General features: G+C 40.4%; 3 protein-coding genes across 6 annotated transcripts; 1 reads left to right on the top strand and 2 right to left on the bottom strand.

Moving 5' to 3' along the window:
- Window positions 1-1724: 1724 nt before the first annotated feature.
- LOC132977480 (homeodomain-interacting protein kinase 1-like) lies at window positions 1725-15926 on the top strand. Of its 4 annotated transcripts, none has more exons than XM_061042069.1 (18): window positions 1725-2066; window positions 3369-4099; window positions 5401-5592; window positions 5732-5913; window positions 6045-6168; window positions 8030-8149; window positions 8444-8530; window positions 8641-8825; window positions 8926-9076; window positions 9171-9357; window positions 9473-9591; window positions 10515-10649; window positions 11618-11769; window positions 12118-12189; window positions 12453-12611; window positions 12749-12957; window positions 13043-13155; window positions 14039-15926. In XM_061042069.1, exons 2-18 carry the CDS (start codon window positions 3371-3373, stop codon window positions 14498-14500), a joined length of 3378 nt encoding a protein of 1125 aa, XP_060898052.1. In that variant the 5' UTR covers window positions 1725-2066; window positions 3369-3370; the 3' UTR covers window positions 14501-15926. The 4 variants fall into 4 exon arrangements, with proteins under 4 accessions (XP_060898052.1, XP_060898051.1, XP_060898054.1 ...); XM_061042068.1 differs by having other exon boundaries at window positions 11615-11769; XM_061042071.1 differs by lacking the exon at window positions 10515-10649.
- A 1183-nt stretch (window positions 15927-17109) lies between these two features.
- LOC132977479 (RING finger protein 208-like) lies at window positions 17110-18628 on the bottom strand. Its single transcript, XM_061042067.1, has 4 exons — window positions 18476-18628; window positions 18017-18354; window positions 17784-17926; window positions 17110-17752 (listed from the first exon to the last, which is right to left on the bottom strand). Exons 2-3 carry the CDS (start codon window positions 18322-18324, stop codon window positions 17836-17838), a joined length of 399 nt encoding a protein of 132 aa, XP_060898050.1. The 5' UTR covers window positions 18325-18354; window positions 18476-18628; the 3' UTR covers window positions 17110-17752; window positions 17784-17835.
- A 232-nt stretch (window positions 18629-18860) lies between these two features.
- On the bottom strand, window positions 18861-26711 carry ube2j2 (ubiquitin-conjugating enzyme E2, J2 (UBC6 homolog, yeast)). The gene is made up of 7 exons (XM_061042066.1): window positions 26547-26711; window positions 25010-25140; window positions 22206-22246; window positions 21926-22028; window positions 21226-21364; window positions 21050-21130; window positions 18861-20962 (listed from the first exon to the last, which is right to left on the bottom strand). The coding sequence occupies exons 2-7, from the start codon at window positions 25138-25140 to the stop codon at window positions 20672-20674; spliced, it is 786 nt and encodes a 261-aa protein (XP_060898049.1). The 5' UTR covers window positions 26547-26711; the 3' UTR covers window positions 18861-20671.
- Between the last annotated feature and the right edge of the window lie 43 nt (window positions 26712-26754).

Here is a 26754-nt window from a genome sequence, read left to right as displayed (position 1 = left end):
TCAAATCACCACAGCAGATAACTTTTCCTTCTACATTAACAGTTCATCTAATATTTGTAATGAAATCCTTTAACAGGGATTGTAACGGCCATTTTAGAAGCTGGATGAAGAAGCGAGCCAGATGAAAATGTCGGGACAGGATGGCGTTCCTCCACAAAACTCCCCGTGCAAATTTAAGCTGAGCCGGACTGAACAATTTCAGTTTATAACCATGAATCACCTGGATAGTTGCCATGCATTCTGCAAAGTGTGTACGGTGATTTAATCATAGACCCAACAAGACTTACAGACTACAGCGGTTGCGATATAAACAATGCAACCTAACTTTGGGTCAATTTAGAATCAAAGAGGTGGAGTTGAGGCGGGCCTTAAGCCTTCAGACAAACAGCTACAACTTGCCAGCTTGCAGACATATTAGTCATGCCCCTCATTATGCGTAACTATTATCTTTTATAGAAACAAAACAAATGAGTTGTAAAAAAAAGATTCAGCCCCTCGTACAGTGTGAGCCACTGCCGACATAGACATGATCAGACCAAAAAACTTTTTTTTTGTATACCAGGCTGTGTTTATTTCTGCTGTCTAATTGGGGATTTTTGAATGGGTGTGTATGTTACTTCCAGGGCTTTTGGAGTCAGCCTCAAGTGGACACTTAAGGAACTGCAGTTTTTTACCTTTGCCTATTGGCTTAATTTTTCAACTTTAGAGGTAGCTGATTGATTTCAAAGAAAGAACGTGTGACTTTGTCATCCAGTAGATGTCAGCTCTCAAGGGCACAAGCACAATCATTTTCTTTGATGAATCAAAATCACATAAATTCAGAAAACAATTGCACATAGATAAGTATACACTGTAAATTCAGTTTTGACTGGATGGTCTTTGGGGCTGTTGGGCGTGTTTCAGTCATTAAATTTGTTTTAGATTTGTACATGGATTTTGCATCGTTTTAGAAAATGATGCAATTGGCAGCCGCTGTACAAAGGCTGTGAGAGATGTTGAGATCAGTCTGGTTGAGATGGGTTGAGTTAAAGTGAAATGGTCGTGTGTGTGTGTGTGTGAGAGAGAGAGAGAGAGAGAGAGAGAGAATTGGGAACATTATATGTTTTTGTTCCAGCCATTGCTCACGCAGGAATAAGAGTTAGGCACAAATATGACTCCATATAATAAGCTTAGCAGCTTTTAAAATAATTACTTTCTGATTCATGTTCGTTTTGAATGAAAATGTAAAAATCGGTGTATTCACACCATAGACAATAAGATTCACACTGGTGTTTCAGTAGTTTGCTCCATGTCTTGTTCCTGAGGCTTTCAATGTGTTCTTTTGCTTACTCTTGTTGAATGAGTCAAAGTTTATGGAAACGACCCGGATGTTTCTTCCGTCTTCGGGCGTTTTAACCCCGATATTTAAAGTCTGTGTGGTTTTCTCGGGCTTCATGGAACATTTTAGTCGTGCTGGAATATTACTGGCATGTTCTACTTACGTCACTTTTAAACTCCTTTACCGTAAAAAGTGTGTTTACCTTTTTTTACTTTGTGTGAAAAAACGATCCCAAATGTGATTTGATCAAATCTATCGACGTTAGATATACTTGATAATGTCGTCTATCACGTTGTTTCTCCTGAAAGTCGTATTTATTGCTCAATCATTTCACAGTTTGCGTTTTTCTCGGCTTCTGTCTTCTTCATCCCCGTTATTTACGGTAGTAACCGGAAGTGACGTAGGATTCAGCTGAGATGATATAAGGACGTGGTTGTTCCGGGGATAAGGGGATTTGCTGCCTCAAGCCAGGTCCTTTAAGAATAGATTTAATAATGTTTTAAACAGCAGCTGTACATGTTTTTATCCCGATGTGATTTCAGTGAGTAATATAATGAGAGCAGTGTGACTCGGCACTATAACAGCTCCTCCTGCTGCCCAGCTCTCCATCGACTGAAGAAACAATGCAGGCCTAGCTAACATCACCGCTAGCGAGCGGAGGCTAACCGACTAGCGCTGTTCCTGCAGACTGCAGTGGGATTTAAACCTTGGACGAAGACGTTTCGAAGCTGTAGAAACATCCTATCCGGTACGTCACATCTTTATCTGTATTGAATGTTACCTTAAATGACATTTTAATCATCTAACCTAACTTTATTGTTTGGAGATAAGCCGCTGATCATCTAACGCCATATTTTCGCAAAGTTAGCTTGTTAGCATAAGCGAGTTGGGTAATGTTGCCTTGTTGATCCTCTGTGGGTGGAGGCCAACAAATGAACTGCTTAACATTTACATGATATTTGAGGGTGAAATGACTATGTTTAAAAACAGTGGCGATCAGAGATGGACTATTTATTATATTAATGGTTCATCGTCAAGCTGTCAGCTCATTTGTCTTGTTGTTGCACTTTCGAAACCCAAATCCACTTTCTTTTTCTATTACTGGATAAAGCCTTCTACAATCTACAATACAAATTCATTTATATTTATATCCAATGTTTCACAGAAACACTCACGAAGCTGCCACAAGGCATTACTGACTAAGTGAGCATACGGCCTACATCTTTATCTGCTGACAGGTTTTTTTTGGTTTTGTATGAATTGACTTATAATACACTTGACAAATATAACAAAAATATCTTGAATTGGTTGTGAATACCTCTTATTTTCAGCACAACGCCATACCGATATCACCCAAACACATAAATATGCTACTTGGCTTGCTTGTGATAGAACTGTGTCATATGTCTATCAAACTATATCAACATTTTTTTTGGACTATTTACATGTTTATGATGTTTGTTATTTGGATTAAAGATCAAGTCAGTAATTTAGTGAATCATTCTAGTTGATTACTAAAACCCTGCAATGGATCCTTCCTTAATAACAGTTGTTAATGTTATGCTAGGAAGTCAAATACTACAAATGTAAAAAAAAAAAACCACAACTAGCAAATATTTAAAAAGATGTTAGTTATCGGTCAGATGTCAACAAACTGTGCTGTTTCATAACTTCAGTTCCAAGTTGATCACTCGAAATCTTGTTTTGTTGATTTGGATAAAAGAGAGATTACAGGATAGTTTAAAGTAAATAGCAGATAACTTGTGAAGATATGTTGTTTTGTTTGAAAACTGACTACAACATGTTGAGATTAAACTGATTAAAGAAATTGCTGATTGACGTACATCATTTACAATTTACAGACTTCTTCCTCTAAACAATCGTTTTATGATCTGAAGTTTTCTGTTCTGTTGGAGTGTCAGAGTTTTTTTCTTAGTGTGTCTGTTGAGCAGTCCATCAACATTGGCTGTAATGTTTTTTCACAATTCAGAAGAATTAGTTTTTTTGTGTTTGCTGTACCTCCGTCTGATTCTTAGTGATCTCTTTTCAGCCATGAGCTCCCAGCTGCAGGTCTTCTCTCCTCCCTCCATCTCCTCCAGTGCCTTTTGCCGCGTTAAGAAGCTGAAGGTGGAGAGCAATGTTTGGGACGTGTCGACCACCGACGCGTACAGCTCCATAGCAGGGCAGTCGGCATACGCCTTTACCCCAGCCATGGCTGTACCACCCTTTGCACCATCCCTGGTCTTCCCCCCTGCTGCACCTGGGTCCAGAGGCCAAGTGGTGGTCCGGGCAGCTGACAGCACCGGTAGTCTTCCCCGTGGATCCAGCCGGCGTGTCACCGAGCAGGCGACATCTTCTTCTTATACTCATGCCGAGTCGTCATCTGAAACCAGGAGCCACAGGCACGGGCAGAAGAGAAAGGTCGAGGAGGCCAACGAAGGCAGTGGGAGTGGATGTGGCAGTGTGCAAATATTGGAGGAGCTCTCGGCTCCTGCAGCAACTTACTCCACCCGTACTGGTGGGGGAGGAGGGGGCACAGGCCAGTCTATACCCCACTCTGCTCCGACCACAAAAAGCAGCAGCTCCAATGGTGAAGGGGACTATCAGCTTGTGCAGCATGAAATCCTGTGCTCCGTGTCCTGCAGCTATGAAGTGCTGGAGTTTTTAGGAAGAGGCACGTTCGGACAAGTAGCCAAATGCTGGAAGAGGGGTACAAATGAAATTGTGGCTATCAAGATCCTGAAAAACCATCCTTCGTATGCTCGCCAGGGCCAGATCGAGGTAATCAAACATCATTTTTATTATAAGAACACTTGTATCAATCACCCCACTTTGATGCCTTACTTATTAATTCTACAGTGGTTTTTAATTTCACAATGTTGGTTTTGCAGAGAACGTCTGATCTTGCACTCCTGAAGTATAACCAAAGTGTGTTATTTGGCTACATGTGAGATGTAGGCCATCGTAGGGCTGGGAAATATATCGAGTTTTTAAGATGTATTGATATATTTTCAAACAAGATATAGGGTAAGACAATATTGTTAATATGGATATAGTTTATATTGCATTAAAATAACGTTACAGAGGTGCCAGTTCACCTTTTTCTCATCTCACTGATGATGACTGTCTGTCTGTCCCTCTTAACCCTGCTCCTCCTCTCTCTCTCTTTTATTGTATTTAAGGAACATTTTGATTTTATAATATTACTTTTTAAATTCACAAACAGGTAGTCTATTTTTCCATGTGTTTTCACTGTTAATAAAATACATATAGATATATATTGAGTATCGCAATTCAGCTAATCAATATAGAGATATGAGTTTTGGTCCATATCGCCCAGCCCTAGGCCATCGTGATGGTCGTATTCGTCTCGCTTTAAAAGTGTACATTTGAAAAGAGTTGTTGAGGGGCATTTTGTTTGTTCTTTATTCTGATTTTTTTTTTTACTTGTATGACTAAAAACTGTAATCTAATAGAATTTAAATATGAAAAGTAGTCCCAGTCAGTGTTTCCACTACCCTTGATTTGGAGGGTAGCCCAAAAACAGCGACTTTTAATTGGAGAGAGCAGCGCACTGTCTGTTGTTGAGCTTGACTTAACAGAAACAGTCTGTTTGTGCTTTGTGTCAGACCAGGCAGGAACTTTCAGCACTACCTTCCTGCCTTTTCTTTGATTGTTTCCAGGATTTGTCCGTCTCGATAGGAAATGTTTTTCACAGTTATAAAGTCAGACGGTGACTCCCTCAGAAGAAGCAGTGTCAGTCACTGTTGATCAGAACGATTGGAAGGAAAGATGGTTAATGGATTTGAGCTTGCAGAGCGCTTTTCTAGACATCTGACGCTTTTTACACTGCAGGTCACACAATGTGTACAATATGATAACACGTCTGACCACCACTGCTTGGTTGGAAGAGGAGGTTTCAGATCTGCAGTCACACTTAACCATTCACACTGATGGCAGACTAATCCCATTCATACACATTCACACGCCGTCGACTCAGCAATTTTATCTTGCCCAAGAGGACACGTGTAGGTGCTGAAATTGACTGATCAACATGGATTTATTTTGTTTCTGTTAACTAGGTGGGCATCCTGAACCGCCTGAGTGCTGAGAATGCAGATGAGTACAACTTTGTGCGTTCTTACGAATGCTTCCAACACAAAGGTCACACCTGCCTGGTGTTCGAGATGCTGGAGCAGAACCTGTACGACTTTCTCAAGCACAGCAAGTTCAGCCCACTCCCTCTGCGCCACATCAGACCCATCCTACAGCAGGTTGGCAGAAACTCATTCAATCTTTTTAAAAACTTGAATCAAAAAGATACAGCTCATTTATTTTCTAACTATACATATTAAATGCAAAGGTACCTGTTTGTCTCATTACAAAGGTCATAATGTTTCTTTGTATATTTAGGTGGCCACTGCGCTGATGAAACTGAAAAGCCTGGGCCTAATTCATGCAGACCTGAAGCCTGAGAACATCATGCTGGTGGATCCTCTTCGGCAGCCCTACAGGGTGAAGGTCATTGACTTTGGCTCAGCGAGTCATGTGTCTAAAGCCGTTTGCTCCACCTACTTACAGTCCCGCTACTACAGGTCGGTGGAAAGAATTACAGCCGTGTTTGAATCTCCTGATAAAAGTGGTGATGATGAGTATACGTTATACAACACAACAGTTTCTTTAGATCGAGTCGTGTAATCTTCTTTTTTATTTTTTTGCCTTCCAGGGCTCCAGAGATCATTCTGGGTCTGCCGTTCTGTGAGGCCATTGACATGTGGTCTTTGGGCTGTGTGATTGCTGAGCTGTTTCTCGGTTGGCCTCTCTACCCTGGAGCCTCCGAGTACGACCAGGTCAGTACGAATGTGTTGCACCTGATAGTTAAGGCGGGGTATTATTAGGATTTTATTCATACTGATATTTATCAATACTCTTATTGATACTATTCTTCGTGATTGGGTGAAAAACATGAAAGATGTCTGCATTTAAGAGACAAATCTAATGAGAGGATGAGGTTGAGTTAAATTCTGTCCAGAGAATTGAACCTTATTCACAGAGCTCACATAAAAGCCAAACATGAACTACATTAGCTGACATTTAAACCACAACAAGAGGAACATTTCTGATTCAAATGACTTTATCTTATGTTGATACACTCTGAAAATATAGTCCATTCAATTCACTCCCCAGACTGTCTAAATCATTTTTAGAAACTGTGATGGTAGCAAACAAAGTCCTGTGGTTTCACCTTGTTTTCACGTTTTAGTTAGGCTATGCTCTGTGATGTGTCTCAGTACATCGGAGGTTTTCTTGTCACACGGTTCAACACTGATGTGTTAAAGTGAGGTCATCATTTTACTGAAACAACATGTCAGGGTGCTGAATATTTACTTAAAAATAGGCTTTGAAGGCACATGTGTTCTGGACTTGTCCAAGCATCGCCAACTACTGGATCAAGATATTCCAAAGTTTATCTGAGATTTTCCAGAAACATCAAACCAGACCCACTTCTTGCAATGTTTGGGGTTGGGTCAGCTGCTATGGAGCTCTCTTTCTCAAACAACCAGAAGAATGTGATATGCTTTGTGACGCTGTTAGCAAGAAGAAGAATTCTGCTGAACTGGAAATAAAAAAAATCCTCCAGTTTATCAAGCTTTAATGAATGATGTAATGAAGCATTTGCAGTTAGAAAAAAGAAAATTTACCCTGAGAGGAAAGATAAATTACTCAATATGGCAGCCATTTATAGACTACTATAACAAAACAACCCCATGAAAAAATAACAATTTAGTAAAATCCAGAGCAATTAACATCCTCCAAGTTGTATTATTATTACTATTTACATCTCATTTTTTAAAATCTTATTATTATTTTGGTATTTTATTTGTTTTTACTTATGTTTTTTATATCTTATCTTTTTATTTATTTATTATCATTTAGTTTTTTTGTGTTGGTTTGAGGTATGAATAAACATGTCTCAGATTTTTTTTAATCTGTATTTGGAAAAGAAAAAACCCAAATAAAGAGAAGTAAAAAAAAAAAAAAAAAAAGGCTTTGAAGACAGTTGCATTGCCTGCGGACAGCGGAGCAGACGCAACATGAACTAATGGTGATTTAATCCTGAAGCCTGATGTAAATCGAGTAACAACCCTCTGGCTTTTCACTGAAGTTCATGAACAGCATCTCTCTTTTAATAGTGACAAACAGAGTGACACCTGATCCTCCTCAGGTTGAAGAGACACCGGTTGGGCCCCTGTATTATTAAGAGCAGAAAATCATCCTTTATTCAATTTAACTGACAGGTGTGATGTATTCAGTTAGTCTACTGATTTATTCATTCATCAAGCCAATACACATCGACATGGTGTATCTGCAAAGCTTCTTGATGCCCACTGTGCACGCATATCTTAACTGTCATTGGTGCTCTACTCATTCCTACTTTTGAATGGGATGAAAACTCACAGTTCCTCTGAGGGATGGGATCTTGACTGTAAGTTGTTAGTTGGTTGAAGGTCTTTAAAAAGTCACCTCAAATTGAGCTTTGCTAGTTTTGGTATCTGCCAGGAGATATGAAAGTCGAGCAGGAAAACTAAATTAAAATTGTGAGTCTAATAGAAGTTTTTTATTTTTAAGTTTATTTAGGTCAGATCCGTTGCACTCACTGTTTTGTCTCCCTCTGATTTTAAAACTAGAATGTATTTTGTCCCATTCCAGATCCGTTACATTTCTCAAACTCAAGGCCTACCTGCAGAGTACTTGCTGAGCGCCGGCACCAAGACGAGTCGTTTCTTCAATCGGGGTCCTGACTCTAGCTATCCACTCTGGAGACTTAAGGTAAATATAGCTTAATGCTAATTTGAATGAAATGTCACTGATAACAAGGACCTAAAGAATTACAAGGAATATAAGTTAGTAGAGGATTGTAAATTATGCTTTTTTTATTTAATTGATGGGACAGTGGATACAGTAGGCCGCTAGCTGAGAAGACTAGGGCATGACGTAACCGCTAGGCCATCTGCGCCCCGACACCCTCTAGATTTGAATGATTTTGCTTAGTACCCATGTCACTACATGTTTATAAAATATGTTGGCGCAAAATGATAAACATAAATGGTTTCCATTTTCCAGACTCCTTCAGAGCATGAAATGGAGATGGGGATCAAGTCCAAGGAGGCCAGGAAGTACATCTTCAACTGTCTGGATGATATGATGCAGGTAGAAGGCGACCACACAACAGATTTCTTGTGCTTGACCTGCTTGTTTTGACTCTGTGAATGAGAAGCTCACCTGCTTGATGCATTTGGGTGTTCTTCTGTCTCTTCCAGGTCAACCTGTCTTCCCATCTGGAGGGGACGGACATGTTGGCCGAGAAAGCGGACAGACGAGAGTTTATCGACCTCTTGAAGCGAATGCTGCGCCTCGATGCCGACAAAAGGATCACACCAACAAAAACTCTGGGTCATCCATTTGTCACGATGAGCCACCTCATGGATTATCCCCACAGCTCTCAGTAAGTGTTATATGAAGACTTTTTTTTTTGGCACAGCTGAAAACATATTTTGATTTAGATTCTTATAGTGATGGTTAAAAAACGCTCTTATCCTCTCCAGTGTGAAGTCCTGCTTTCAGAACATGGAGATCTGCAAGCGCCGGAGTTCCTACGATAGTAATAAATCGCTGTACTCCACTAACGCAGTCCCCAGCGCTGCAGCTGGAAACCTCACTGTAACCTTCAGTAGCCAACTCAACCAGCATAACCAGGTCTGAGTTGTATCTTCACCTTGAATACTTACACACCTTTATAAAACCACTGAGTCCTCGTGTTAATGTGTGGCGTTTCAAAATACTTTCACAGGTGCCTTCTGCCGGAGGAGCGGTGCCTTTACTAAACTACCAGCCAGCTCTGTATCAGCAGGCGACCATCAACATTCCTGGGCTGACTCAACAGAGTGTCCCGATCCCAACGCGTCCTGCTGGGCTGTGTAGTCAGACAGAACCTTTCCAGCAGACTCTCATTGTCTGCCCACCCTCCACTATTCAAGGTGAACCATCAAGTTACTTTCAGATGGGGAAAAAAACCAGGGGGTTATGGTATGTAAAGGGATACTTGATGTGCATTAAAGTACATTAATTCCCTTGTGTTGTGTATTTTATCAGGGCTACAGCCATCTAGTAAGAGTTCCAGTTTCCCTGTGAGGATGGAGAACTCTGTTCCAATAGTACCTCAGAACCAGTCTGCCCAGTCCCTGCAGATCCAGCCAAGTATGCTCACACAGGTAAGAGTTTGTATCTAAAGTACAGATGTCTGCGAGGGATTGTTTCTGTGCACGTGGTTAATAAAAGATGCATTAATGACAATTTTTACAGTCTTTCTGGGGACCTGGTCTCTGGAATGCTTCCCTTTATAGATGGACAAAGAAGTAAGGCATGTATGTCAGAGAGAGGTAGTATCCATATAGACGGATGGAAAGTAGCACAGCTGAATGATAACTAGGTTGACCTGCTTCATACGTACAAGTGGAGTTGGAGGTCAGTTTACATGTGGTAACGGGTTTGACGGGATGAGCACATCTTTCAATCATCTGAATGATGTCATGCCATTAGCACCCAGCGGAGAGCAGTGCCGTTCAGGTTTGCTTTCAAAATGTTTCCATATTGGGCTTCTTCTTCCATGCCCTCTCTCACTCTCTCTGCTGCCAGTGGAGCAAATGTTTAGTGAGAACCAGGTTTTGAACATCATCTTCAGTTAAAGGTATTTCTTCCAGTAGAGATGTTCAATTCAAATACATATATTCAAGTCGCCTGTGAACTGATGTGGTAAAGTCCATGCTGTTTTTGTTGTTTTGTGTTTCTGCTGATTGCGTCTTGCCTCGGATCTGCTTCCAGGACTGATTGGACGGCCACTCAGTGCCAGGCCTCTCTTATCCCCATCTCCTTTCTGGGATGGAGGCCAGATGTTTAATGCAGGAGATTTATCTGGCTGAAAAAAAAAGCTAGATTATTACTGTTTGGTCAAAGTGAGGAGTAATTGGCGCACACAGCAGAGGTCAGGTGTCCAGATGGCCGGTGGTGTGCAGCTGGTTTGATCCGCTCTGTCCCCTTTTTTTTTTTTTTTTTTTTTGTCTAAACCAGATACAGCTGTGAAGGACATTACTCGCACCCTAACCCCACCCTCCCCTATCCTCCCTCCCTCCTGCAGGGTTCCTGCACACCCCTGATGGTTGCCACCCTGCACCCCCCCTCAGCAGGCATAGCCCCCCAGTACTCTCTGCCCCTCGGGCTTGGGCCCGGGGTGGGTCGGCCCACCCTCCTGGAGCACACAGCCGCAGTGCTGGTAAAGCAAGATGACCTCCATGAAGAACGACATGCACACTCCCTCTATCACTAACAATCTCATCTCTCTGCTGTCCCAATCTCCATTTTTCTTACATTTTTGTTTGCAATTTATCCTTTCCCTCTTATTTTTTTCCTTATGCCTCATCTTCCTTCTTTTTGCTTTTTCTTACATGCAGACCGGTCTTCTTTTATTTTTTTATCCCTAATTTTGCAAGACAATCAGTTTTTAAGTCTAGTTTAACCATTGTCATTCTTGATATCCATTTTTTTTACATTTAATTAACATTTGATCCAAATTTGCATCTCTTTCCACTCCGAAGGACCACCCTCCCCCACCATCCACACTCTACCATCCCCTCCCCCACAGTCTCTCCCCATAGGTTATGCTGAGGGCATGGAGCGCATGTGTTGCTGAGTTGGTCTGCGCTTTGCTTGAAGCTTCTCTTGTCCTGTCTTTCCTCGGTTTCAGCAAAAGGAGATTGCAGCTACTAAAACAGCCTGACTCTCTGACACACATCTTTTTGTTTCAGCTCCAGAACATGTGGCATGCCTTTCCCCTCAAAGACGGCTTATCAGCTGGTTGTCTGGCCTCAGTGAACTAAACATGTTTTTTTTCTTTCCTCAGTGTTTCTTCTTTAACAGGCCCCATGGTTCTGTGTTTACTTCTTCGTCTTTACACCTGATCTGACTGTTCACAGTGCTTCATTGTTTGTGCTTTGCATGATTTCATCTTGTGCATTTGTTGCAGGGCAATGCTATCATAAGGGAATGGCTTGGGAAAAGTTGCTTTATCTAGTTTTGTGCTTTAGAACAGATTGGCCACTTGGTTTGCCTTTTTGGATTTATTTCTCAGCATTCATGCTCAGTTTGTCTGGACTGTTGCAGCAGTCAAACAGTTACTGTTGTTTCACTGATATCTGATCCTTGACCCTGTTTTTTTAAATTTATTTATTTGTTCCTCAGCAGGCCTGGCCCACTGGCACCCAACAGATCCTCATCCCATCGTCATGGCAGCAGGTTCCGGGCGTGGCCATCCACAGCTCTGCCCACCAGACCACTGTACCCGAATCACCGCTGGAAACACTTGATGCTTCCACTCAGCAGGGACACAGCTGGAGGTGGGACATCAACCACTTTTTAATCCAGTCTGTTTGCAGTTAAAAGTTTTAAATCGATTTCAAAGGGCCTTTCTTTATATATCTTCTTACCTCAATCAATCTCATTTTAGCAGTTATGACCACTCAGTCATTATATTATGATAACAATTATCCAAATTTTTGCGATTATTTTCAGTTTTGACTCATTAGAAACGATTTCAATTGTATATCCAGTAAAAAAGTTTTTTAAATTGAGTATACCTGATGTAGTGTGATTAAAGTGCGCTTTCTTTCATATACTGTGTACCATGTTCTTGTTTTTCAAAAAGGCGTCGACCCTCTAACTTGTTTAATCTTTGCCCCTTACAGGAGCACAACCCAAGGCAAAAGCCAGCAGGAGAGGAAGAAAGTGAAAGCCAGACGTGGAGAGAACAGAACCAGGTCGGTCCTGCAGCTTTTTATCTCTGTGTCATGTTTTTAATTGAAAGCCTTTAGCAGCAATCTTTTCAAATATCAACGTAGAGGACAATTCTTCCACTCCCAATGTTCTGTCTCTAGGCTGACTGACTGTTCATTCTGTCAATTAGTTAAATAAATACTTTTTACGACATTATTTATATATTCTGTTTATTCTGAGATATCAGAGTTGAAATCACTTTTTGCTCTGAGAAGCAAACTGATTTATTTATTTTTTTTCTGTGTAGGGGTATATCCACTGCATCACTACTCGTGACCCCAGCCAGCTCTAACGCCATAATGTCCCAACCAATCATCATATCTGACACACCCAGCCCGGCGGTCAGCATCATCACTATTCACAGCGACACTGACACGGAGGATGAGCGGAAGTTCCATCCTGCCAGGTGAAAACCAGATACGACTCTGCACTGTTTGATTCTAGTTGAAAAAGCATCTTGAATCATTGCAGTTTGCTTCACTAATATGTTTAAAAATTGTTTTTTTGAAGAAATAACTTAGATTTTTTATTTTTTTAACACAGCGTTGGACTGGGCCAGCGGACTAACGTCATCAGCTGTGTGACTGTACACGACTCGGACTCTTCCACAGCCAGTCCCCTGACTCCTCTGCCGCGTCTTCTGAACCCAGCTGGCACCGGGTCGTCCCGCCAGGCCAAGTCTCTGGCAGTGGTGGCCCCTTCAGTCAAAAACCAGGGCACCAGAGCACTTTCACGTGGACGCCTAGACACTGGTGAGGGTTGATTCTCGACTTCTGTCTGTATAAGTAATAGATTTGAGTTTGATTTAAAAATACTTACCACTCTTTGAATTGACAGTGAACTACATGAAGCCTAAAAGGTCCTCCAACAGACAGCCGTGCAGCTCAGGCGAGAGCATGGAGCGTCATGGACTGGTTCCAAGCCAGTCACACCCCTTAAACCTCAGCCAGGTGAGCCTTTTTCTTTCCATGTGTCACTTGGAAAGAGTCGTTAGTTCTGAGGATTTAAGATTGATTTTTGGCATGGTAACAGAAATTCCTCCATTAGACAGACAAAAGGAGGTGAGCATTATTATGTAACCGCGACATGGGAAGGGCCGTAAACGCTTACAGTAATTAAAAATTCCCATCAAGCTGAATCACATTACTTTGGAAGAACAGTTAATATATCTGACATAAAATATCAAGCAGTTAGACGAATGAATGCGAGCAATACTTGGAGGAGCAACATGGGGAAAGTTACTGTAGCCAAACTGCGTCTTCACTGGAAACTGAAGATGCATTTTTTTTTTACATTATGTACATTTGGCTCTAAAAGATATGAACAAACAAATGATTGCCTTGTAGGACACTCAAGCATGACTCTATGTACCCTTTAACACACACAAAGCTTTTCAGCAGGGTTCTTGTCAAAGATAATAATTCTAGTAGTCGACTGGTTCAGAATCAAGCTGGTGTAAATTGAGTCACAAGTGCTCTCTACTGGACAAACGTTGTCATGGCTGATGCATTACTTCATGACCCAAAGCAAACCTTTTTTTAAATTTATCTGCACCTGCAAACCATCATGCCAAATATCTGTTTTTTAGAGCGGTCACTAAACGGAGAGTTTTTAAACCACAGGGTAACGAGATAATTTAAAGGAATGAAAGGAAACGTTTGTCACATATTGACTAAAATCATGTCAACACACTAACTTATTTCTGACAGTAGAATGTATCACTTTTTTTGGTCTGTGTCCAAGGGGTGGTTTCAGCTTTTCTTGTAAAGATGGATCAAGACTTGGAGTGTTTATGCTGTTTTTAAATGACGCTGAATGTTTTTTTCTCGTTAGGTTCAGCCTGTGGTTTCTTCATCTCAGGAGCGCTCTCACAGTGACTCCTCTTTGCGTCGCCAGCCGACGTTCCCCCCGACCGTCTCCGCCTCTCTCTACAACTTCCCGGACGTGTCGGCCCTGGCCTCCGCCGCAGCCCCAGTCCCCAGCCTTTACAACTACCCTGCCTCCACTGCCCTCTCCTCAGCCTCTCAGGCCATGGAGCAGCTGCTGGGCCGCGGTCACGGCAGTCACGGCCACTCCCCCTCCGCCTATGCAGCAACATACACCTCATCCTCCTCCTCCAGGAGGGACTCGGCCAGTCGGAAGGACACCGTCAGCAGTCTGCTGCACGGCCTCCCCGCAGCCTACCAGCACCAGTTTGCCACTGGGTCTCCCTACATTAGTGTGACGCCACGGGCAGAGGCTTACAGTGCCTACCAGCTCAGCCCCCGGCGCCTCACCCAGTACCCGTACCTATAGGGAGTAGAACAAAGAGAAGAAGGAAAAAAAAAACCGACTTCCCCTCGTACCATCCCAGAGGGAGATTTAAACTTTAAGTAGAATAACTGTCAGTCACTTATTTGTTTGCTGCTTTAGGCTCTAAGGCTGCATCTCACCTCGAACTTAATCACATGCTCATCTAAACTGTTTTTAGTGATTTTTAAATGTTCTTTGATCTTATTTGATATCTAACAGTTATTTTCCTAAGAATATTGTTTAGAGGCCACATTTTATCCCCATCTTACCCAGATGTACAATTAAGGCATTGTGGTAGTTGTATTTTTCTCCTGTTGATCCTGAGGTTTTTAATGGAGAGAGATTATCCTCCTGACACTATCGGGTGGGATTTTAGACACTTCACTCACAATGCTAGAGAAGTTAGCTTTTCACGAGTCTTGTTACAAAGTTTCACACTAATCCAATGAGGCCCGTGTTTTTTATTTTTTTAGCTATCATTATAATGACTGTACCTTAGCACCAATTATGTTTACTCACAGATATGTCTTTTACTATGTTTAAATTATGTTTGGTCAGCATGAGGTAGGAGGAAGAAGGCCAATGAAGACGAGGAAGAGAGAAGTGGTTGGCTATGTGTTAATTTAAGTGCACATGTGATAGTGTGTTGATGTAGTGACGATGTTTAGGCAGCATTCATCATGTCCTTATGCAATAGAAACGTTCTTTGAAACTGCATCAACTGAATGCTGAATGTATTTATGAAGTACCGAGGAGTGGCATCACTTTCCTGATGAGTGGCATAAAAGCTTTTGTTTGAAAATGTAAAAAAAAAAAAAAAACTTCACGCCTGCATTTTCTCCTTTAAATATATGAAAAAGTGGATTGAAAAGTATCCTTTATGTGTGAATCCCGACTATGTAGGACCTGCTAATCATTATAATGAATTAATGGACATTTTAAAAGTTTTATATGGAGGAAAACAGATTTCTTTTTTGTTATCCCAAAGACGATGTGGAAATGCCCCCGTAGGATTTGTATCACTGCTATACGATGTGATGAAAACAGGTGAATGCAACATTTGAGCACACAAGCGTCTGGTGAAGATTAAAGGTCTACGGAGAGATTACTTTAGCAGTGATGTCTCGTCCAATAAATCAAGCTTATACCCAATTAAATACACTGTGGACACAACAGACCCTCACTGTTTCCTGCCACCGTCTTTGAGTCAAAAGAGGTGAATCTCTGGCTGGTTTCTGTGGGTTTCATTCATTTAATCCTTCCCTGTTGTGTTTGGATCCGTTTTGTGTTGTAATGTCTTTCTATTTAACTGTATTTCATCTTAACATAGTATAGTTAAGAGGCTATTTGGTAGAACTAATTCAGGGAAAAAGGTTTCAACTCAATTAATCCGTTGTCACTGTTTTCAATAAAATAACCACAAACTCGTCATGGTTTGTTATTCCTTCTCTGTAATACGACGTCCTCTTGGTTGTCAGCCAAACCTGCTGAGGAGACACTGACGTCAGCAGTGCACAATGTTCCTCAAGTTATCGGTTTCCAGCGGCCGCTTGTTTGTGCAGCGGCTGAAACAGTAAAGACAATAAAACTGCAGACGAGCAGCAGTTCAGGCCTTTTCTGGTGAATATAAACAGACAATCAGCTCATTGTGTCACTGCACAAACACAACTAAGCACTAAGAAAGAAATGAACTCAGGACACACGTGAGAGGGTGTGTTTTAAATGCTAGTAAAAAAGTGTTTTATGTAGACAAAAACATCTACTGAATAAACACAATAACAGCTTTTAAAACAGCTCACATGCTCTTGGTACATTTTCATCAAATACATTTGTAAATAAAGGAAATAGTATGAATTCAAGGGTGGGGGGGGATTATGAATTCTGTAAAAAATGGAATAATAAACTATAAGGACGTGCACTGACATTTGGAACTGGGATATAAAAAGATAAATATAGATAGATGTGCAAAATTTAAGTTTTGTGAACATCGTCCATCACTTCCAGTGTTTAAGATAAAGTTGAATCAGATTCAGGGAAATAAAAGTCACAAAAAAAAAAAAATGTTGCCTAAAGCTTAAATTCATATGTTAAAGAAAGGGTGCAAACTAGACATATTAGTTTATTGTTTGTTTTTAACTGTACTCAGAAGATTGTCATTGTATTAAAGTAACTTTCTGTTTGAGGTTTTCTGTAATGCAAACACAATAATATGAACTGTAGAGATCACTGATGGTATAATACCACTGTGTTCATTATTGAACCCACTCTTTGTATTAGGGTTTTTTGTTTTTTAACCTGCTTTGGGTGCTTTGTTAAGGATTGGACAAAAAATTGTGTACTGGGGTTTTAATATTTTGGTTCTTTGTGAAACGTGAAACGTTTATGATAACGTTAAAATAACTAATTATTTCACTTCGTCTGGACGTCTGAACACTTTACATCTGAACTGTCTTTAGAAACAACTGAAAAAACAAACAAGAAAAAAACATCTATAAATGTCAAATATAAATGTGTTACATTATCATAATTTCCAAAAGAGAGAGCCTGCCTGTATGAAGGAAAAACAAGCGTGTTTATTGGTTAAAGGGATATTAAGACCAGAAATCTGAAGATACTTTTAAATAGCTTTTATTCAAAAATGCTTCAAATGTCTGGTGATGATAATATTAATCTTCAACATCACGAGTCTCGAAGTAAACATGGTATATGTACAAATGTGTGTTCAATCAACACTTTCTTCAGTTTTTACAGTTTAATTCTTTTTAAAAAGATCTTGTGCTCAGGAACTGTGAGATTTACTATCCTTAATGTTGTCAATGCACACAGTGAAAAAACTAAAGATCCTTTAATTTTAACAGAAGATTCAAAACACAATAAGTATGATTTAGTCATATATGAAAATGTAAAAAAATCTCAATTTCACAATACATTATAAAAAAAGAACAACCCACATGTCACATGCTTTAAATAAGGCTTAGCTTCAAACTCACACTGAAGCCTGAATAGGTTTGTTGCTAATTCACAGATACTCTTATTGTAATGACGACTACACCAAAAATACAAGAACATATTTACAACAAATTCACAGATCAGGCTTTTTGGTTGATGCAGTGCTTTGAGAAAAATACAATCATAAACAAATTGAACACTCACAAATCTTCACAGGAGGCTTTGAAGGCCATTGCTCCTCGCAGGGACACCAACTTTCCCTGGATGCAATGCTCCTCAGGATATCAGTCCATTAAACACTGCTGAGTTCATGCAAACTGCACGACTCTTGCAGGAGTTCAGTAAAAAAAAAAAAAGGTGAGAAAATAAGATCTTGTGAAGGTGAACTGTCAGCAGAAGTCTTGCACTTGTCCATGCAGCGGCACACAGCTGAACATTTTTTGGAATGCGGACATAAAACCAGACCGTCTGCAATCAAGGCTGAAGAGGGAGAGAGAGCCGATCAGAAATACGTTGTGGTAAACAAGGTACAGTGTATTTAATCTATCAGAGGCTGTTCTAAATACTCACTGTGATGTGTTGATGAATTGGGTCTGCGTGTTATTTAAATCCTCACTCATCTGTTGATTCTGTGCGATCTGGTCCCAGATCTCAGTGTTGACCCACAGGGCCCCAGGCAGGGTCAGGCTGGATCTGGTGCAGGTGACCCAGCGACACAGAGGGCAGGAGACTGTGCGGACAATGCCGTCGTTCTTAGACAGTTTCTCCAAGCAGGGAGCACAGAAGGTGTGACTGCAGTGAAGGACCCGAGGGACCCGGTCGCTGCGGGAGTACTCATAGCAGCACACCACACACTCCAGTTCTTCATCTACCAACATGATGACAGAGGGATGTGGACGGAGACACAGCTGCAGCACACAAGATGGAAAATCAGCAAAAACAAAAAATCCCGGCATAAATAAAGCGATCAACAAGCTTCATTATTTCTACAAATAAAAGGCATGTAGCTAGTCTAAGGGTAATACTCACTTTGAGACTATATAGAGTCCTGTGCAGGTAAAGTATGTTTCAGACTGAGTGAGCTCTGCTTCAACTGTTTGCTCGACACCTGTGCTCTTATACTGTAGCTGTCTCTGCCGACGTGACTGATCTTGTCACGTGGAGATTAAGACATTTCCAAGGAAGCGCTGTCCTCGGGGAAAACAATTTTCAGAGGAATTCCACACACACGCGCGCAGACAGCCGCTTTCAGTTATCTATTCAAAACATTATAGCCTCTGTGAGCAAGGTGGATTTCATTGGAATGACATTTTTATTAAGAAGAAAATAAAACTTTGACCTTGTTTTACAACAACTCAATACAACTTTATGGACAATTTAAAATATGATCACAAATGCAGATTTAAAAGGAAGGTGTGCTAAAATGCCCTGCAAGGCAGAGTCATTTATTTGCATTTACTATGAAAACATACAATATCACACAAGAATAATTGAAGCATGTAAATCTGGGCATTTGCTTTATAATCACACAAACGCACTCTCATCACCAGCAGTTTTTATTTTTTAAGATGATGCCAAGAAAAGAGCAACAGAGGTGAATCCTCTGCCTCAGACCATATTACTGTTGAAACATTAGATACACAGTATAACCATCTGTACTAAATGCAATGCACAACAGTAAATTATCAGCAATTATGTGAGCCTGGGCTGAGGCCTGTCTGACTGAAGTGCTCAGCAAATAATCATGGTTTACTCAGAACCAAGACAGACGAACGGTGGCTGTTTCTATAAATAATGAGAACAAAAGAGGGGGGAAAAAATGCACAGAAAAGAAATGTTGGTTCTCTTCATGTGTCCCCTTACTTGGACCTATATAGAATGTGCTATACTGGTCAGCTTAGCCAATTTAGAAAGGTACTGGTCTCTAGTGACGTCTGTGCAGACACGGAGTTCACTGCTTGGCTCATGGGTTGAAAGGATAAAAATGTCTGGACTTGCATCAGACTGACCACAGATGAGAAGCTAGGACACACCACGTTTGTGTTCTGATGCTTCAATCTCTATTTCAAAAGGTAATACAGAAATAAACACGCTTCAATGACGTGCTAAAGGAAAGACACCTTCTCCACCACTGACTAAATCATTATTAGGTCAAAGCTTTGGTGCAGAAAATAATCCCTATCCATGAAATACACAAGTACTGATAATGTTTGTATCATCTCACATCTGCCCTCTGTTGTTTTTTGCATTATTATTATTATTTATTTTTTGTTTGGTTTACATCAAGTTGTACAAGGTTTTCCTGAATGATATTTGTTACTTATTTACCAACGACAAATTAACCTCTCAAGAATCATAATCAGGTCACAACTCTTCCCTCTAATTGAGTCACCTTTAACTTTCAACACATTTCCAAAGTGAAGTAACCCATGACACTGTTGGATTGGAAGTAGAGAAACAGGTTCCTGAACTGCACCTGCAGGGTTCAGGTAAATGTAACTTGATTCCATAATGATGTTCCATAGAAAAGAAGGGTAGTTAATTAAGAAGGGTAGTTAACTCCAATGCCAACCACTATTATTCAGATGCAAGTGTGATCATAAGAACCATACAGCTGGTCTTTGTGGCATTCCTTTTATTTGGCCCTGTGGCAGCATGGGGTCGCCCCCCTGAAGAGTCTTTATGAACTGCAACCACTGCAGAGCCATAATTTTTGTAGAGTTGGTGGGCACAGGGACAGCTACTGAATGTTTTTAAAACAAGCTTTTATCAGTTGATGTTAGTGTGGGAGAACAACAGTACATTTTATTTCACCTTGGGAGAGTATTTCCAGTTGTGCCTTAAGCATGAAGCAACAAACGACCTCCTGCTGAAGAGCATCTTACACAACCCATGAGCCAAGCTTGTTTCTGCTGCTGACATAAACCACTGAAGCACAGAGTGGATCACAACCATTTTTAATAAGCCCCTTCAATCCCCCAGCCACTCCCGTCCACTCCCCCACCTCCTCCTCCTGCTGCTCTCCTTCCAGGGAGGGTCGGGTTTGAGTTTCCATCTTCAAAAAGTCCATGGTGGTTGTGGTTGTGGTTGTGGTGGTCGTGGTCGTGGGGGGTTAAACCCAGGACTGAACATCCCTCCCCCACGTAGTGTGTTTGTAGTATGTAGAGTCCACTAACTGGCTCACCTGTGGGGGGAGGGGGGGCGTCACCCTGTGACACCCACTCCTTACTCCTGGGCTATGCTCCTCAGCACATACTTGACTGTGTAGGCAAATGCTGCAAAGCCTACGATCACAAACAGGTTGGCCAGAGCTCCACCTAGGAGTCCATGGTTGCGGTTGGCCTGCTGCAAGCCAGGGGCAGGGTTGGCAGCCCCGTGCGGGATGGGGCCTCCATTGAGGGCGGGGATGCCATAGTGTGCGTGCTGAGGGTCTCCGTCAGGCACAACGTCAGGTAAAGGGAGGGGCTGAGTGCGGGAGCTTAACTCCTCCTGGGCCTTCTGTTTCTGCTTCATCTCCTGGTGGAGGAAAAAAAGGAAATAAGAGAATATAAGTCCAACAAAAAAGTGAAAATATGTGAAGAGCAAAGAACCACGCATACGTACATCAACTACATCAGGAAACAGCTCACAGAACACTTTGTCCTTGAGGTTGAAGGCCAGGCTTTGGGCTGACAGCTGTCTTTTCTGGAAATTAGAAAGACAAAAAAACACAAAATGTTTGCTACATCACAGCTGGTTTTATCACACAGTCTTCAGTAGTGATGGTACTTTATACTCACTGTGTAGTCAGAGGTTTCAATGCTGCCGAGGGTGGGACCTTTCTCCACCATGAAGCTGAGCAGACCTGTGAGGATGGTGGAGACAGACCATGCAGGGTTCCACGTGTCGGGATGGAAGTCTGTGATGGACAAACATAACCTGGGGAGGGAACCGGAAAAGTTCAAATTGAAGGAGCCAAGTGTCAAAAGAGTGAATGAATAATGACTAAGGCCATGTGTCCACCTATCGTCTTTTTCTGAGCGGCAGCGTCTTGTATCCCAATTGTCTTCAATGAGGATTGAGCGTTTGCAGCAGCAGGTGCCTGGAGAAAAAGCGCAGCAACCAGCGTCTTTTTTTCCGAGCCCTCTGCATGTTTCGTGCGCCTGCTCCGAGCATTTCAAGTTGAAAAACTTTAAACTTTCATAAAAGCACCGTTGACGTCATTCCTCGTATTTTTGCGCCTGCAGATCGCGTCTTGTACCCACATCTATTCTTCTGTGTGTCCGATTCAGGAAATAAACGATCTAAAATAAAAAACAACATGCAGTAAAAAGTAAAGGAGCAGTGGCGGTCATACAATGGCCGTTGTCAACAGACTGTTGTCGTGGAGACAGGCCGGCTGTGCAGCGCTTTTCTTCTCAGCGCACAAACGCTTCACGCATTTTCTGCCCGAAAAAATGCTAGGTGGACACGGGGCCTGATACCTTTATTCTGATTTACCTTGTATTACACTTGAATCTCCCATTTGGTGTTATCATGTAGATACTTGGTGGTTTAAAGGGAAACTCCCGAGGAAATATAAGTTTTCCATGATAATATCCTCCTAAGACAAGACGATATCATGACATAACACAGATTGGAAAAATAAATGATGACTCAGTCAAAGAATAGTACATCCTTCACATAACACAGAGCTAAGCAGACATCAACTCGTTCTAACAGGGAAATTAACAGGAACTAATTTAATGTGTTGCAAAATGTATAGTTACTTTCCGTTTACCTTCATACGGAGTTTTCTCAGGACCTCTGACTACGTAGTGCCTACAGAAAATAGGACAGGTTTGTTAGTGACCATTACATTTCACAAATTGGACAAAAAAATGTAACCACAATCAAAGAATGATTTGAATTGTAATCTTCATACTATGGTGTAGTTCAGCCTTTCCCAAACTTAAGACTGCCGCGGCCCGCTTTGAAATACAAAATTACTCCGGGGCCCATTATAAATTTTTTTTTATGACTACAGCTATAACTTTCAGTAAGGGTAAATTATTGGACATGACAAAATGATATTATGGCAAGAGAGACACAAAGTTTACTGAACATTATGTCCATGAATAGTCATGACAAGCCTTACTAATCACTTAAAGGGTTGACTCATGGTTAATCATCATTATTGTGATATTTATTTTATACTTGGTGGAGTGCTTTTCGCAACCCACCTGCAGTACCCACACGGCCCACCAGGGGGCCGCGGCCCACACTTTGGGAAGCACTGGTGTAGTTTAACTGTAGAGAACGTGTAGCTTCCATGTCTTCTCTACTACAAATTTACTTATTTATTGTCTCTTTATTTTCATCAGTCTCCCGTTGGTCTAGTAGTAAAGATGTAGCTCACACAGCCATGTTAATAGATGACAGTCAACAGTTATACAGATCATGTGGGGACACAGTGAAACATTTGCACACTGGCTTCCAACCGCTTCTTTACTCTTTGTATGTATGGTATTATGTGTGGAGTAACAAGTATGACACACTTTGGCCTGAAGGAGATGTGACTGGGATCAAAACATTTAACATCCAGAGAAAGAAAGAAAGTCTGTTCACACTTATTTGAAATTACATTTAGAATGATTTATTACAATTATTTAGTATTAATCGCTGATGTAATGTTTGAATATCAACATCATTCTTTTGTGGCTTTGTTTTAATAAATAGTGTTGTAATCTGTTCTCTGAGCTTTTTTTTTATGACTGCTTTATCTTTGTAGTAGCTCTTTCTGAGATTGTACTGACTTGACCAGGTTTCTCTTGCAAGAGGCCTTTGATCTTAACAGGAACTACCTCGTCATATACGAGCACATAAAACTCCAAACTGAGTGTGACTTTTAATAGTAAACAACGGCTGAGATAAGGACACACTTTTAAAGTACCATAAATTACATCACCTATTCCAGAGAAACAAACTGAAGTGTGGCGCTTTGTGTTGAGGAGCTGTTGACTCAAATCACAACACTCAGGGGCTCGTCAATAAATGGCTCATGGTGAGCCGAAAAAAATGAGTTTTTCTCCGTTGTTGTTGACACAAGTAAAAGCTCACCATTTTCATCACGGTATATTTAATATGCGTATATTATTATTAATGCAGTATTATCTTACGACAAGCTATGTTGAGAGAGAAAAGTAGGTGTCAGAATCAGCTGGCAAGCCATTCGTCCCACTCTTCTGACACTCTGATGTGCTCTCTTCTGAAGGCACTGGTTGCAATTTCTTGAGCAAGGCTAGATCTTTACACTTTCTTGGACTTCAATCACAAACATTTAAGTTCACTGCATGCCCTTAAACAGGCTCTGATTAATCAGCTGCTTTAGGTAACAGATTCTATATTTTTGTGGCACTATTGTTGAGAGTGGTCAACGATTAAATGAAAGTCAAAAACATTAAATTTCAATATGTACATTGTCATATTCTTTATTGTAAACTAAGTATTTAATTTGATGAAATAAGATAAGATTGACGATTTTAGATGAAAGAAGTATATTAAGAATGAAAAGGCATACATTTCATGGTTATTTAATACATTAAGTCAATGCATTAGTAAAGTCACGTTTTAGATTTCTTTTTACTGAATGTAGTATTATTATGTTGTGCGTTCAGTTAAAAGGATGTGCTTTAACATTTTCTGAGAAAGCTGGTCCTTCATCATTCGAGCATACGCATGGTCTGAGGAAGTTCTAACTTTGTTCACAGAGTAAGGTAAATATTGGTGAATCTCAGATTTGTGCAACAAACGTTCAAACGAATGTTTAAGAACAGATTTGTGCGTACGTACTGTTTGTGAATGAGCCCCCTTGAAACTCATTTGTGGTGTTCAGAGAAATGTAAAGTTACTTTTTAAAACATTAATGTGTACCGTCAATAAAGAATTCCACAGATACTATGGAAAGTCCAAATAGCACACTGTCTCTAGTCTCTACCAAGGAAACACTCTTCACAGCTATAAGTGTGCTGCGTCAACACTTTATCTGGAAAAAAACATATTACAGTTGAATTTCCTTAAGTAACTGTTTAATGGAAAGAGGTAAAGTAGAGGTAAAGAGGTAGTGTAGTGGGTAATTTTACAAATATTAAGACATAATTACAATCCACAAATGTATTTATTTTGTAACACTAATTATCCTCTTGAGACCCCTCTGTTGTTATTTTGACCAACATTGGAAAACAACTTATTCAAGTCATTGTTAAAATAGTTTGTCCCAAAAGCTGTTAAGGAGCTAACAAATGTAGTTTAAAATACTCTTGTGTCTGAAAGAGTTGAATTATAGTGTTTCAAATGTCTTATTACTTTCTTTTCTTTATATTATAATTTAACCCATTGAGCTTTAAATATATTAATTTAACAATACTATACAGAATAATCCCAAATGTCTAATAACTTAATGACAAAGTGTATACGTATCATACATGGAATACATGGATATGTCATCTGTTGTAAGATTCAATCTGTCCAAGTTTGAGCACTGCAAAACAACATTAACCTATTTAAAGATTTGTTGCAGTGATTTTGCCAGGATGGAGTTCTTACCATTCTAGGATGTTAGAGGGGAGAGGTTCTGCACAGATGTAAGGCACAGGGTCTTTCTTTATCCTGAGGTAATCTTGTTTAAGTCGCTGGGTGGCTGTGGTTGGAGCTCTCTTATTCCCGTTGTTGTTCATCTGAAGATATAAACAAAAAGTGACACAGTAACATTAGTATTGATTTGTTTTTATTTAATTTGTTACTGAAACCCAGTCATTGGTATCTCTCAGGAAACATTCCCTGGCAATAGTAGGTCAAAGTTTAACATTTGTTTACTGCAGACATTTCAACTCTGAAAAGGTTCAACTTTCTGGCACTCGTGGTGCTATTTGAGTTTTATACAGACTCAGAATTTCTGGAAATTTTATGAAAATGTTCTGAATGCACTTGCCTTTAGGAGAGAAAATGTTTATATTGATTATAGCCTTTAAAATGCCAATAAATAGTTGCAAGCTGATGTAATGATCTGACAAACGGTCAGAAGTTCTAAAAACAGTCAATTTAAGGTTGTAATCTCACTATGACATGACCATCACCAGCCATGTGTTTCTTTTCCTCAACAGTTGGTAATCTAATTTTGTCTCTCAGCTGATCATCGTTGTATTTAAACTTTTGTTTCTGCTAGATTTAAATCAGCTGGCAGCAGCTCTAACTGAGCCTCTGGTAGAAAACTTTTACTAAAACAATTAATCAACAACAGGCTCATCCTTGGTTTTGCTTTAAGCTTTAGAATACAAATCTGCAAAATTATTGATAAATAACAAATATTCCCATCTAATTGTAAGTCATTTTATTCATCCCTCTACTGTCAAATACTGGAAGTGTTTGAGGAAATCACAGATTTTATTTTGTATTGCATTATTACATAATAATTACATAATTCATTTTCTAACTATTTTTTATTGATCCAAGTTCTTTAAAACATTAACTTGCCATACCTTGTTAATTAAATAAATTCAATTCAATTGAAATCCTTGTGGAGTTAAAGTATGAACATGTGAAGCAAACTACATGAATTTTAAATTGTACTTGTGCATCGTCAAGGCGACACGTCATCAGATAATCAGTTAATAATAATACATGTATAATGAGCCGTAAATGAAGTGTAACAGTGTTCAAATCATGTCATTATCGTTTCCTTCTAAATGACAGACTACCTTTCACTAATTCAACTCATGTTAGCTGAAGCTAATCCGCTGTTACTTTGAGAGCTACGTCCATCTCTCGCTGGCTGAGCAGTCCGACAAGTTAGCTCAATATCGGACTGATACTCAACAAAAACCCTAACCTACGACGTGTAATAACAATAACAACATATCAATAATGTCCGCGCAGGTTAGCTAACCGGACACGACGACTAACTAAAAGCTAGCACTAGCACTAGCAGCTAGCGAAAATCCAGCCTGGATGTACTGTGTTAGCCACCGACGGCTAGCATTAGCTAACGTAGGTCGCAGATATGTTTGCGTTAACCAGAACAATAATGTTACAGACGGGAGCGGACCCCCAGCCCTCTAATATAGGGTATGTATTATAAAAATACCTCTCCAGAGACCCCAGTGGAAATTGGTATTCGTGGTTGGACACAAATTAAGGCTGTTGTTTCTGTTGTCAAACCCCAGACCGATAAGACGATGACACCAACGTAGCTTCAGCTATCGCCAGAAGGAGGAAGAACGACGCTTCCGGTTTTCTTCTTCATCGACGTTATATCGGTTGATTAAAAACATTGAAAGCGCACTGCTGTCATC

This window comes from Labrus mixtus, chromosome 7 (assembly GCF_963584025.1).
Source record: "Labrus mixtus chromosome 7, fLabMix1.1, whole genome shotgun sequence".
Classification (NCBI taxonomy): Eukaryota; Metazoa; Chordata; class Actinopteri; order Labriformes; family Labridae; genus Labrus; species Labrus mixtus.
The sequence above is the reverse complement of the archived record's forward strand: the minus strand, read 5'-3'. Positions and strand labels throughout refer to the sequence as shown.